This window comes from Parasteatoda tepidariorum, chromosome 11 (assembly GCF_982258835.1).
Source record: "Parasteatoda tepidariorum strain Cologne lab strain chromosome 11, Ptep-v5.0, whole genome shotgun sequence".
Lineage (NCBI taxonomy): Eukaryota > Metazoa > Arthropoda > Arachnida > Araneae > Theridiidae > Parasteatoda > Parasteatoda tepidariorum.
In genome coordinates this window covers 75,929,073-75,944,195 of record NC_141765.1, presented here as the reverse complement: position 1 = coordinate 75,944,195, position 15,123 = coordinate 75,929,073, and the positions used below count along the sequence as shown (strand labels likewise).

Here is a 15,123-nt window from a genome sequence, read left to right as displayed (position 1 = left end):
AGAGAAAATAAGAATTTGTCACTACCCCGCCCTCAACAATGACAAGTAAGGAGGAAATGAATTTTTCTTCTCCACCTTATTGAATGACGGGAATTTCCCCTTCTTGCTTGAATCGTTCTAGTTCAAAATGGTGGAGAGAGCAATTAATATTTTCATAACTGGGAATTTTTTTCGTTTTCTATATTTATTTTTAGAATAGCAATAATTATTTTTTTTCTAATATTTTGTTTATGATTGATTAGATATCATTCTAATACTAAAACATTATTGCCCGAAAAATAATGTTTATTTATTTTCTGCTTCTTAGATTCAGATCATTTTAAGCTTTGTTTACCTTGGAGGTCAATTATACGGAAAAATCAAATATACGGACTTCGGAAAGTCCCGCCGATTCCGGATACGCGACTTTCCACTGTAGTAGGTACTATTGAAAACTTCAAGTGGGTTTTTTCAAAAAGTAATATTTTAATGCTTTAAATCAAATTAAAATTTAAATAATATAGTCTGAAAAGATCAATTTTTCAAATATAGTTGCATGATTTATATATTAATAAAAAGGTTATTAATATTAATTCATATGTTTAAAAAAATTGAAAAGAAACAATTTTTTTCTTTTTTTACCAAGTGATACATTAACAAATTTAAACAGTTTTATTTTCTGGCTATAAAAAAAAAGCTAAAACTTTCTATAAGAGAACTTTTTAAAACTATTTATCTAAAAATGAAATCATTTTCCTAGGGTTAATTACTTGAAAACAAATGGGACAAGTAACTGATACTCTTCATAATTATACATAGTTTTAATTTCACTTTCTATTAATTTTATTATATAAACATGTAAGACCATTAAATATTTATTTCAGTTTTTTATTTAACTCAAGTCAGATGAAATTTTAGCTTTTACTGATTATAAATATTAACAGATTATAATTTTATAATAGGTGATATCCATATGTTTAATAAATATAGTAGTAAATAAATGTGTGAGAAAACAAAAAGATTAATAAAATTGTTCCTTTTATATTACTTCATTTATATTTTATAATTCTTGACTTAAAAAATTATGAAACGTAATGTACTTATCAATAAAGAAGATTCAAATATGTATTAGTGATAATGCATTATTTAAACTTAATATAAAATACATATAACCAGGGTTCCCCAAGTGGGCCCACTTTGAAAAAACCCACTTGGTGGTTTTCTTCACAAATTGTTTTTTTAAAATTTGGTTCAAAAAGAAGCATTTCCTAATACTATCATTGGACACATCGTTGAAGTTAACAAATATTTTAGAAATGTGCATCAAGCACATGGATGGGCAAATGAAAAAAACTGCTTGATGACCCAATGATACTAGATGGAATTCATATTGTGAGCGTGTAAAAACTTTTGCCAATATTTACCATAAATATGAAGAGATTGTTCTTGAACATCAAAATAAATCTAATAATATGTCAAAAATATCAAATAACGTTGGGCTTTACCAATAAACTATCAATTGGGTAAAACAGATATCAATTGTTTCTGAAGCTTTAAAAAAGCTTCAATCAGAAAACATTTCAATTTCAGAAGCTGTTGAAATATGAATTAACTTACTATCGTGTGATGAATTAGAACCCCATAAACATTTTGTAAAAAGATTCAATCAGGCTTTTCAGCCACATCATTTATTAGCATATGCATCCTGGATCCCGAAACAAGGGGACAATTTTTAAATGATGAACAAGACCAATTAGCAGAAAACTGTCTTTCTAAGCATCATCAAGAATTTCTGCCACGTGTTATGGCATTCAAAATGTCCGATCCTGAATACTTTCCAAAATTAATTATGCTTGACACTGTTATACAACAGTTTTCATCAAAAAATAGTGGAAAATTATGGCGAGAAAAAAAAGTAAATAAAATTCCTAGCTTCCACAATATTTCTGTCAATTCTTTTTCCTTTGCATTCAGCACCAGCATCCTCTGTCTCTATCGAAAGACACTTTTCAACTTTCGGTTTGGTGCAGAGTAAACTTCGAAATAAATTTGGAATAGATAAAGCTACAAAACTCGTAAAAGTGTATCACCATCTAAGAGAGAAATTAAGACACTTTGAATCTGTTGTATGATAATAATAATAAAGGAAAAAATATACCTTTTTTTTAAGTCAACTCTTAACATCTGCTGACAATTTTTAACTATTTGGAGAAAGTTTATCACCATTAAAAAACAGTTAAAAATTAAAATATTACTTTTAAGATTTTTTAAATATTATTTTTAAGATTTCATTTGAATACAATTTAGTTTGTTTCTTTTAATCATGTTTAAAAATATTGAAAGCAAACAAAAAAAAAATTCTATTAAGTGATACATTAAACAACAATAAACAAATTCAAAGTTTTATTTTCTGATTTTAAAAAAATAAGCTATAACTTTTTATATATATGCTTTTTTATAATTTTAAGATCAATTTGTTTTTTGAAACTATAAAGTTAAAATGCATCTAAAAATGCATATATTTATCTAAATATTTGAAAAAAGGGACAAGTAACTGATACTCTTTATAATTATACGTAATTTTAATTTCACTTTCTATTAATCGTATTATAAAAACCTGGAAAACCATTAAATATTTATTCCAGTTTAATTTTATTACAGATAAAAGTCAGATGAAATTTTCGTGTTTACTTATACAACAGTATTTAATAAATAAAAATATTTTCACAGTAAAATTTATGAGCACTAAATGAAAAAACCCAATTTTCCCCGGGTTTTTTCAATAAAACCCAGGCGGGTTGGGTTTTTTCAAACCCTGGACAGAATTAGATATTAATCATTCAAATAATCATACAAAATACCAGTCATCTCATAATGAGCCTGCCAAATTTTAGTTTGTCCACTTGATAAAATCTTGTGAAAAAAAGCAAAACAATTGACATTCATGAATATAATACAGCATTTTTTAAGAATGCTTTTGATGCCTTTTTTTTCTCAATTGTTACCTAAAAATAGAGTAAAAAGGATAAAATGATTTTTTATACTTCTGTTTTCTGTTAAGTTCTGTTTTAATTAAGTTTCTGTTTTTAATTATTTAATAATTTTACTGTGGTGCTGCACATTTTTAAGAGCATTTATGACTTTTCTTTTAATGTCACTTTAAAAAAAAAAAAAATACAAACTAATAACTAAATATATCCGGCTTTGAAGTAAAGAATTAAAAAAGGTTTTCTGTTTCTCTTCAGCCTTTTGAAACAGATGTTAGTCTTTTATTTATTTATTTTTATTGCTTTTTTAAAAGTTCTGGTACACCTTCATTTTTTTTTCTTCTGTTTCTTACATTTTCTAGAATCACTTTGCAATTTGAGTTTTCTTTTTATCATAAACTTTTGTTTTTTTTCATATTTTCTTTATGATCCAGCATTTTATTTACTAAATACAAAAACATGAGGCAGTAGGTACTTTATTTATGTCACAATAGAGATTATCTGAATACATGCCATTGGAATTTTGAACCTCTGCAGAGAGCACGGCTGCCTTGCTTTGGTAGCCCGACAACCAGCGGAAGAAGTCGAGCACTTCATGGTAGAACAATTTAATGAGGACCGATGCCGCACACCCTCGGTCCATATGCAGGCTGATTAAAGAGGTCATCCACTCGCTTACTGACCGCAGCCAGTGTCTTTACCATCAGTTCCCTGTGATACAGTAATATGGAAAACCAAAAATTGATTGAATGATTCTCATGCATTCAACTTAAGTCAGTGACATCAAGGATTGCAAGTGTAAGGCCGGTCTTATTTCATTTGCTGTTGGTTGATCGTGCGTAGCTCATGATGTCGTCCTTTTTCTATAGTATGAGAGTACTTAAGCTTCAGGGGAAAATTCTTAGTTTTCATTGATGCTTTGTTACTCTGTTTGTCAGAGTGCTATGAGAATGTTAATTTTAATATGTTCTTAAATAAATCGTTTTTCAATGAAAATTAATATTTAGTTGCACTAACATTCTGATAACTATTTAAGCTGTGAATAATAATGTATAAACATAGAAATTTTTTAAAAAAATTATGAAACTTTATAGCAATAATAGCCGATAAATTGATCGAAACACCACATAGTTTTACGATGGTATTCACGCAAATTGAGAGTGTCAAAAAGTGTTTATTAATTTAAATGTGAGATTCAAATTTTCTGTTTCGTAAAGATAAGAATTTTAAGAACCACAAGAAAATCAATTACATAATCTGTAAAAGATAAAAAGATCGAAAGTAAGATTTACGATGGTATCAAGCGCATTGAAAAGTAAGTACTCATTCAAAATTTTCATGTTGTATCATCATATTAATGTTTATTTGATTTAACTGTAAGCAAATAAAAAGGGAGGAATATATATCACATTTATTAAATATCTCTTCTGTTATAAATGGAATTTGCAACAAAATTGCTACTCAGTAAAATATAAGCCATAAAAAAACATTTTTTAAATAGTAAACAAACTTTTAAATTAAGGATGCATGCAAACTGGTGATGAGTGGCCCGCCAGAACTCATGAACGCAATTAAATTTTTCCTCTTCAAAAAAATAAAAAAATTTTGAATCATACTTTTGAGACTTCACTTTTTAATGCGCTCAATTTGCACAAATTCTATTTTAAATCTATGTTGTTACTCAATAGCTTTTTCATTGGTTATTATTACAAAATTCCACATGGTTTTAAAAGATCCGATATTTTTAATATGAAATTACAACAGGCGAATTTCGAATAAGAGTAATTTTTGCCGATTTCATCATAAATCTAAGTGACGTTTCAATAATTTTTTGGCATTTATAATTACCACTCAAAAAGTTTGTGCACCCCTATTTACTATGTGTGGCATTTCAAAATTACTTTTTTAGATTATCAATTTTATACTTTTGTGTTTCACTCAGTAGTTGATTAATTCTAGAGAAGTTTCTATGGAATATTTTTTTCACTCTCATACTATCGAAGTTTATCTCAAGTACGGGTTTTTCTCAACAAAATCTGTCTAAAAAAGTCGCTATCGCACATAAAAAGAGGGTTCTGAGAAGGACGGAATAAATGTCTCATTAACGAGATTTTGCGTAGGAGCAGGGTATCTGCTATATTTTAGATTTTTAAGTTCATGGCTTTCCATGACTAATTCCAAGAATTTTTCATGACTTAACAAAGTTACTATTTTCTCTGACAAAAACACAACAATAAATTTAAAAAAGCATTATAATAACATTAATCGAAATGATAGGTATTCGCGAAACTGCTATACTTTGCATCTTCATTTTTATAGATTTCAAATTAAAAAAACGGAGTTAAGAAAGAGTTGAAGCAATGAAATAGCTGAAAAAATACAAAAGTAAATCATTTTTTTCTTTTCTTCTGCAGAACTATATTCTGAAGATACTTTTCTTGCTCATTGGAAAGAAAAGAAATACTCCTGATTTTTCTGTTCTCATTTCAGAATAAAAAAAATTCGCCAATGGCTGGCTTACTTCAGCTAGAATTTTAAATTGATAAAAAAAAAAAATTCTGAAATCATAAAGTTTAAAAGATAATCCGCTCTAGAAATTATGTTTTTTCCTTTCATTTTTTTAAAGAACACCATAATTTTTAAAGAACATGATAAAAACATTTTACATTTTAATAAAATATGGCTGTCAGTGGGGATTTTGTAAGAAATTCAAATATTCGGAACACCATGAAATTGGGGGGGTGGGCAGATTCCATTTTTAAAATTAGATTTTTCGGTGATCTAAATCCATGACTTTTTTTAAAAAATAGTTAAAATCATGATATTTCACGACAAATTTAGTTCAATACATGACAACTCATGACTTGTGCGGATACCCTGTAAGAAACAAAATTTAAATTTTAGATTGGAACTCCAAAATAATTTTGTACCAGAATAAATTATTGATTAGCGGAAAAACCCCGAATCAACAGTTTAGAGATTCACATAATCCCGTGAATTAGAGGAAGAGTCACATGCCTGGCATTTTTTTAATGCCAGGAATAATGATTTATTTGGTTGAGGTTGTGATATCTACAACATCAGAGATGGTGATAACTCCTTTGCAGAAAAGATTTCAGATTCTCAATGGATTTTGTAGATTAGATTATGAAAATTTGAATTTATTTGACATTGATACTGAAGAATGATTTCAGGGGATTTTTAAAACACTTCTCGTTTTTTATCTCTAAATTTTCGTTGTGATTGTAAACAGCAATTGTGTTATCTTTTGTTATTTCAATTGAAAAAAGTTAAGTTTTTATTTTAAGTTTATTTTTAAAATACAAAATGTCTATTTTTTAAAAAAAAAAAATTCAGAACAAGATATTTTAAATTTACTTATGTCATTATAGAATAATATTATTTCAAGCCATTTTGTAAAGTATGTGCAAAGTTGTAATTGAAATTTTTTTTTTTTTTTGAGACCTCTTAAAAATGCTAATCTTTCCCTAACCAACTGCCACAAGGGTCTTATATAGGTAACGGCTTTGATTTTATTATAAGTTTTATTCTGTCTTAATTCCCTACACATGTCAAGTGTGATAACTTTTGTTTGGGAAAGTGCAAAACATTTCTGAATTCTATACATACAATTTGTTAAAAATGTTTTTGTTAGAAAACAAATAAATTTTTAAATATTTAAATCTATATACCATTTTTCCATGCATGGTATTTGAACTATGTTTGCAGTAACATTATTAAAAATGTAATTTTATTATGTTAAATTTGGAAATTAAAATAGTGCTTGTTAACACTTTTTAATAAAAACCTAAATTTATTACATACATTTTTTTTATTTTGCATTTGATGGTGTAGTAATATCATAACTAAACTAAAATTATTTCTACTAAATTGTCCATATGTTTTACCTACCTAAAACATTATTTAGCTCCAGAAACAAACTATAATTTTATAATTATAATCAAATGAAAAACAATTCTCATTTAATTCAATTACAGAAAAACTAAAACTGAGCTCATAAAAATAATTTATTTAAAGGATGTGGACTTCAAAATAGAAAACTTTTCAGATGAATTAAATGTGCATAATCAGAAACTTCTAAAAAATAAAAACTTAGGGGATTCTTACCAACAAAGTCCTTAGTAATTGCACTTCCTTTTAAACTATTTTGGCATGGAACACAAATAATCCACAACTTCTTTTGAGCCTCTTTATACTTTTCACTATATTTAGTCTGTAAATAAAAGAATAAACATATTATTTAACAATTTACTTATACTCAAAAAGTATATATGTATAGAAAAGCATATAGAAAAAATTCATAGATTACAGATCATCAGTATGATAGACCATTCTTTTATACAATGTGGCAGAATCGAGGTGATATTTTGAATCGCACATTTAAATAATCACTTTTTGAAATGCTCATTATATGTTATCTTATATATGCTTATATATTATATCATTAGTGCTTATTATATTGTAAATCTATTTTGATTGTATTTTTGACAGTTATTGACATTGATTTTCCCATAGCTTTCAGACATCCAGATATATTTCAGGGGATACACGAAATTTTAATTGCCCGTTTGATAATTTACTTTTTAAGTCAATGATTTTATCTATTTCTTGGCAGTTATTGCTTTTGATTTCCACATAGTTATTAAAACACAATATTTTTTATATATATTTTATTACAACAATCAAATCTTAAAACGAAACACACATTTGAGTAAACTTTTTTATTAGGAGTCTGATTCACGCAATCTCTTCGTCTATCTGTGTTTTGCTAATTACTGATTTCATGATATTTAATTATTTTTTTACTCCGATGATGATTTGCAAAATGCGATAAAGAAAATAATTAGTGTCTTTCCCTCCCCCTCACAAAATGCGAGAATATCGGTCATAATATAAGATTTAAAAAAAATTACATATTCAATTTAAAATTTTTTTTTTTTTTTTTGTAAACACAGTGCTTTTGTTACCTTAAATTAGAAGCATACATTTTTGTTATTATTAATAGTATCTCACAGAAAGATATTAGTGCTAAAGAGTTTTGTTGCAGAAAGCCCGAAAAAATTCTGCTACAGGGCTTTTATATGATTCAGTCAGATGTCTAAACAAGGGATTTTCTACCAATTAAAGTGATATTCAGAGGTATTAAATTAAAAAAGATATCTTCCTGAATAACTTTTGTTCAAATAATCAGATTTTCATGCACTTTTATTAATGGCTTCAGGTGTGACCTCAAATATGCTAATTAATTAGTGCAAACTATAAATTAGTATAGTACAGAACCCGTTATCCGGAAAACCAAGAAACCGGAACGAAATTCATACATTTCCCCGCCATTTAAAAAAAAAAAAACATTTTCCCCATAAGATTTAACGATTTTTTTTTCTTTTTAGAAAGATGTTTACCTTACCATCATTTTGGAAATAATCATTAGTGTATAACTTCATCGCTTTTTCTTCTTTTTAAGATTATTTCCAGAAATTTTTTTTTTTTAGTTGGGTTTAACAATAAAAAAAACGGCTTTTTGTAGTGATTCAGAAAACCTGAAAAATCAGTAATCCGGAATAGCGATGGTCCCGATAATCGGTTCCCTACTGTATATTAGATTCTAATTAATAAGTGTTAACTATTAATTAAGTCACAAAATCAGACACAAAAAATTCTTTCTTTAAATAATTATTTTTTTACATTATATATATTTTTTCCTGATCCTCAAAACAAAGGGGGCAAACTATATTTCAAAATAAATTAGGGAGCTACTACACATATAGGATGTCTCTTATGAGATACGTATATTGCATTGGAATATGCAAACACTGTTTGCAGAAAACCTTTTAGTGTCAATCATTACAAACAAACAACAGTCAAAATTTCACTATTTTACCACGTAATCAATATTCTTTAACATCGCAGAGGTGCTATTCAAATAGTTGAATAAAATTCATTGATTTTGACATATTTTTTAAAAAATTCCAGTCTAATATCGCAGTATGTATGGACAATGCTGTTGTCAAAATATACAGTGAACCACAAAAAATTAATATTAATAATTTATACATTATATTGTATATTTTGTTTCTATTAAAAAATATAACTCCACAATGCAGCGAAAAAATGGTAGTAAAAACAACAAAAATATATCATATAACAATGAGAAAAAATAATTTAAAAATAATATTTTGTCCCAGCTAACACAAAAAATAACCGATCTTCATGTAATTCAAAATGGGGCTCTGACAGGTTGCCAATATAGGGATAAGTTCCTGAGACCTATTGTAGTCCCTAACGCTGATGCAATTGGAGATGACTTCATGTTAATGGAAGACAAATGCAGGCCATATCACCCTAACTTCATGAATGTTTTCTTTTGGAGAAAGGAATCATGCTTATGGATTGGCCAGCATGTTCTCCAGCCATAAACAAAATCGTACATGTTTGGGACATTCTAAGCAGACATATTGCTGGATGTTAACCATCCTTACAAACTCTCCAAGAACTAGAAAGAGCACTTCTGGAGGAGTGAGACAGAATACCCCAGCTCCTCATTGACTCAAAGGTGTTCAACGTTGCTGGCCGTACAGGAAAACCATAACCCCTACTAAAAATGATTTTCTTTTAAGGAAATTCCTTTTTTATTTATTTTTCTCATATGCACAAATTGTGTTATTTCTCCTTTTGTACCCAAATGCTCAATAAAGTACGCTTTTTTTTTTGCCAAACAAATGTCTTGCTTATCTCATATAGCTTACTACCTCTTGATAATGCATAAATCATTTTAACAATTCTCCAGGTGCAAGATCAACTCACAAATTCAATATCCTTTAGTTGTTTTGAGCAGTGTATAAGTTTGCTAAAAGGCAAATAATCAAAAGATACAGACTGTGCTGTTGCCTCAAGGGTGGAAATGGCATACTTTGGATAGTTATACATAATAGGAATTAAAAAAGAAAACCGTGTCAGTTATGTTCTATAAATATCAGAAATCATATCATTTGAAGTAAGAAAAAATACTTTTAACTCATTTCTTAAACAACACAGTGAGTCAACATTTTTGCTGCAACAAACCTCTAATTCCATATAAAAAGAGTTGCTTTCAAGATCTTCAGAAGTAAAAGCCATGAATTAAATTTAAAAGAATTAGTACATGAATATTTCTATCATATTATATAAAAGCAACGATAGTACTTGAAGAAAACTTATGTGTTCAACAATCAAAACAAATATTGAGTATTTTCGAATTTGCTATACGATGTTACACTTTAAGCGTTTTCAACTTTTAAGTTGCTTCGTATCCTTCTAACCTTAAACACTTTTTCACGTTTTACGAACTACAACGCGTAGAAACGTTTGCAGTACAATCACTCTTATTTCAGTGAAAACACCCATTGCTTTGCGCTTACATTGATTTAACCCATTTTAGGCCAAGGATAGAAATTTTGTAAAATGCAATGTTATTTTCATTGAAATATGTTTAAATTACATTCATTGAGACAAAAAATAAGTTTCGTGCAAGAAAAATAATACTTTATTTAAGTTTGATTTGTTTGATTTGTTCATTTACGTCGCACTAGAGCTGCACAATGGACTATTGGCGACGGTCTGGGAAACATCCCTGAGGATGATCCGAAGACATGCCATCACAATTTTGATCCTCTGCAGAGGGGATGGCACCCCCGCTTCGGTAGCCCGGCGAGCTGCACGCGAAGTTGAGCACTTTACGGTAGAACAGTTTAACGAGGACCAATACCGCACACCCTCGGTCCCTACGCAGACTGATCCAAGTGGTCACCCACCCGTACACTGACCGCAGTCAGTGATGCTTGACTTCGGTGATCTGCTGGGAACCGTGTCTTAACGATCAGTCCACTGCGGGACATTTTATTTAAGAAATAAAATGGTACGTTTCCGCACCATTGGCCGAATCAATGAACAATGGATGGTGTTTTCTACACTAGGGAACGCTGCAAGCTCGGTACTGCCTAAATTTCCAAGCTACTGTTTCAGTTGCATTTTAAAGCCATTTTGCATCATTGTGTTTTGAGATTCTTGCAAACAATGTATTTGATTACTTATTACTTATGTTTACAATATTAACAATACTTGTGTTTACAATACTAAAAGTGTTAACACTAACGTAAGATGGCGCACAGCTTGCAACACGAACAAACAGTAATAAACAAATGGAAAGAGGCCAAATCAAGACTGCCAAAAAAGCGAGTTATTCAAAATCTAGCAACCGTGTCACCTTTATTAACAATATATCCAAGGCCGGATTAACCATTAAGCACACTAAGCACGTGCTTAGGGCACCAGAGGATAGGGGGGCACCAGAAAGCCTAACTAAATGTTCGCAGTACATAATTTTTTTTTTTTTTTGAAACATTGATAATAAATTTATTTTTTTGAGCTTCCATTTTAAGAGTAGATAACAACCATTTCTAATAATGATTCGGTCTTATAATGATTCGGTCTTATAATGATTCGGTCTTATAATTCGGTCTTATAAAGGTAGTGAATTTCTATGAGATAAAAGCTAGTGAATTTCTGAGATCCATTACAATGATTCCATAACATACTGCTACTATTCATGTTTACAGAATATTTTTCGCAATTGTAGCAAGTTAATAGTCCGGCAATTTGATATTTTTATGAAAAAAAATTAGATTTACAAAATTTTGATGCAATGGTTTGATGATGTAAAAAATGTGATTTTTGATGTGAAATAAAAAATTTATGCTGTGCATGTTTGCAGTTTTTGCGCATGTTTTTGTTTATTCTACATAAAATATTTGCTTATACTATATTTTTAATTATATTCTCATTGCAACTGGAAAAGAAGTCTTCAAATTACGTAAAGGTTGTGTTGCAAAAATTTATTTCAAAAATTTACTTCAAAAATTGTTTTTAATTCACTAAATTAAGAAAAAGGAGCTGTGTTTAAGTATCATTTTTCGAAATTTCTTTGTGGAGGAGAGGTTAAATTTGCGAAAAATATGACCACACACTTCGCATCACTTATGATTTTTTTTTTTATCTATATACTATATCGAAATTAGATTTTAAGATTTAAAATATATACTACGTAATATGAATGCAAGCAGCTAGTTTTTGAATAAGGAAAGAATTATAGGTTCCTTAGTCCTTAGAGTCTTGTACAAATACAAATGTTATAAAAGTTGAGCACAAAAGATGTGTAAATTCTCAATGTGAACCGGATGTTCGTTGACGGTGAAAAATACGTTAAGAAGAGTACCCATTAAAACTAATTTAATTTTGAAAGCAAATCTAGGAAATAAGTAGCAATAAAATCAAATTTTCAATCATTGAATTTTGTTTAGTGCAAGTAAACTATATTTTGTGCATCTTATAACGAAATTTATAAAAATTATAATTAAGAAATAAGAAAAGTACTGAAAATTTCAAATTAAAAATAAATAGCAAATTTAAGAAAGATATTTTTATCAATTGAATTTTGAAATATGTTTAATGACTAATAAGGAAAATCCTTAATGATAATGATTATATATATATACAATATATGTGTGTAATTTCATCAACTTCTATTATGATGATAATTTGAACATTTAAATATTTTGAATATAATAATATTATTTCTGTCACTAAAAATTTTTTTTATAGTTGCGCTTAATTTTTACTCGTAGCTCGTGTGTAAATTAGATTGAAGTAAATAAATAATTAGTTAAGGTATTTCCATCATCCATTTAACTTTTTCTTAAAATAAAAATTGGTGATTCTGCATAAACGAGTGGGAAAAATATTGTTGCTCCCTGTTATTTTATTATAAGTAAAAGACTTCTGGGAAACGTGGTTCAATTTAACCTGATCTTGCTTTCTGCCTATAACAAACAATCCCGACGTAAAACAACAAAAGCTGTATATTGCCAGCATTCGATTCCATGAATTCGAAGGTTCCTGAAAAGGACCACCATGATTGTCACCAACATTTGTGTTAGAATACAAAGCTAAATTTTCTGAGAAGAACCACTTTAAGGACAAGACAAGTGTAACTAATTGATTTACTACAGACAGAGAACATCCTTTCATCTCAGATATCTTTAAGCATCCTATAGGGGACTCTTTCCCCCTTCTTTTTTTCTTTTTTTCAAAAGAAAAAAGGGTGCATATCTCAGAAAATTCAAATTGTCTTCCTTTCGAGGGGGGGGGGGGTAAAGATACATAATTTTTAACCAATAACATTATTTATGCTACAATCAGTAACTAATTTCTCGTATTTACACACCCCCGTGTATACGTGAATGCGCAGAACGTGAGTGCACTGAATCCTGCATGAATGCACAGAAAAAGCTTATTCTACTAAAACATTATTTTAAATTATTGCTTTTGAAAGCATGCTGTGATAGTGCAAAGCTGGTGTTGCTTCAGGTAGTAGCTAATCCCTTCAAATAATTTTATCAATAATTATTATTTATCGATCAATATTGATTGTGTCTAAATCAATATAAGTGAAGAGTTTAATTTTCCTGAAGAATTATTATATTTTAATAATAAAAAATTAATTAAACTTAAATGTAAAAATAAAATTACAATTATTAGAAATTATATAGTTTTTTTTTTACATTTTAAGCATTCTATTACACAATAATACTCAAAAGTAATAAAAACAAATTTCAAGTTTTTGTTAAATGTGACGTATTTTTTAAGAGGGGATGTGATGCCGCATTATAAGTTTTAAGAAGTAATTAAAATTTTTAAATTATTGATCTTATCGAAATAAATTTCATTCTATGACGTTATAATTAAAATAGTTATTCGATTTAAAATAAAAATTTTAGGTAACAATACACAAATTTTACTTCGATTTATTTTACGAATTTGTCTTTAAATGATGTAAAGAATATGTAAAATATTTAGTACATAAGATTTTAGTAGGCAAAATAGATTTTAGTAGGTTTAAGATAAATGTTGGTTTAATAAAATTACATACAATACTTCTGTTTATGTTTCTAAGGATTATATTTTTCCAAATCTAAAATTATTTTCTATAAAACTAATGTGGTATTATGTAAGCGTATGCATACAGGAATAAAAAATATCGTAACACAAAAAAAAGTGAATAAATTAAAAATGATGGCTTGTTATTTTCTACTGATTATTATTTAAGTTTAGTTTCTATATTATATTCATGTTGCTGTACTTATGCTTTTGTTTTGTATTATAAAAACACGAATGTTCCGAATTTGTAAATGAAATTGATCATTGAATTTATAGTTATTTAAAGTATTTTGTTTATGCATTTATTTACTTATTGAGGACAGAGTTTTTATTTACTGTAACAGCTTTTTCAGACCAAACTTACTGTTATCACTTATGAGAGTTTTAAGTACAGGTTTAATGCAATAGTTTTAAGTGATTTCTATCATTTTTTCTAAAAGGTCATTTTTTTACTAGTCAAATTAAGATTTAATTGATAGTTATTTATTGCTCTTAAGCTCTTCTGTACCTTTGACTTTGACAGGTCAACTAACTACGAGAATCTCCAAAATATTAAACAAAATAGTAATAATTCTATTAGATAATTAGTTCTGTTTTCCACAGATGCAATCTAGAATGAGTTGTTATTATGAAATAAGTTCATTTCTGATTTTTAATCCAGATTTTATGGGATCATTTAAGATAATTGTTGCATTTATAAAATTACTCATCATTATTTTTTCCCTTCCTATCAATATTTATATATTAGGTTTAATAAGGAAAAAGGAATAATGAAAAGCATTATTATTTGTAAAAGTTATGTGTTATTATATACAGTGCGTAAAATTAAAAAAGTAAAAAACCTGAATATCTCTTGATTTAATGATCGGATTTTAACTTACTAGATCTCAATCTAAATGGTTTGAGGGCCAAACTTAAAATATGCTAATTAGTTGGTGCAGAAGATATTTTTTTAAGTTATGAAATCGGGCAAACGTGCTTCCTCTACCTACATATGTATATGTTGTTGAATTTGGATATTTGTCTCTCAAAATATGGATGGTATTCACAATATGGAAATTAAGATCCCAAAAGTTTTTTTAGGTTGAAAGTTTGGACTCTTTTATTCAATTGCAGGTTTCATGCATTTCGCTATGTCCCGAGAACTTTTGAAACGAATTGAAAA

General features: G+C 28.2%; 1 protein-coding gene across 5 annotated transcripts in view; it reads right to left on the bottom strand.

The window, feature by feature from the left end:
* Window positions 1-10,335, bottom strand: part of LOC107452152 (ankyrin repeat domain-containing protein 27) — a 133,836-nt gene extending 123,501 nt beyond the window's left edge. For 2 of the 5 annotated variants that reach the window (XM_016068468.5, XM_016068467.4), the window contains exons 1-2: window positions 10,050-10,335; window positions 7,095-7,200 (exon numbers count right to left, since the gene is read on the bottom strand). Coding sequence is in view for 3 of the 5 variants with exons in the window: in XM_016068467.4 (XP_015923953.1) it covers window positions 7,095-7,200; window positions 10,050-10,103 (160 nt within the window). In the remaining 2 variants the exon portion in view is untranslated. The remainder of the gene's footprint in view (window positions 1-7,094; window positions 7,201-10,049) is intronic. The other 3 variants (XM_016068466.4, XM_071187524.2, XM_043049557.3) reach the window with 3 other exon arrangements.
* Between the last annotated feature and the right edge of the window lie 4,788 nt (window positions 10,336-15,123).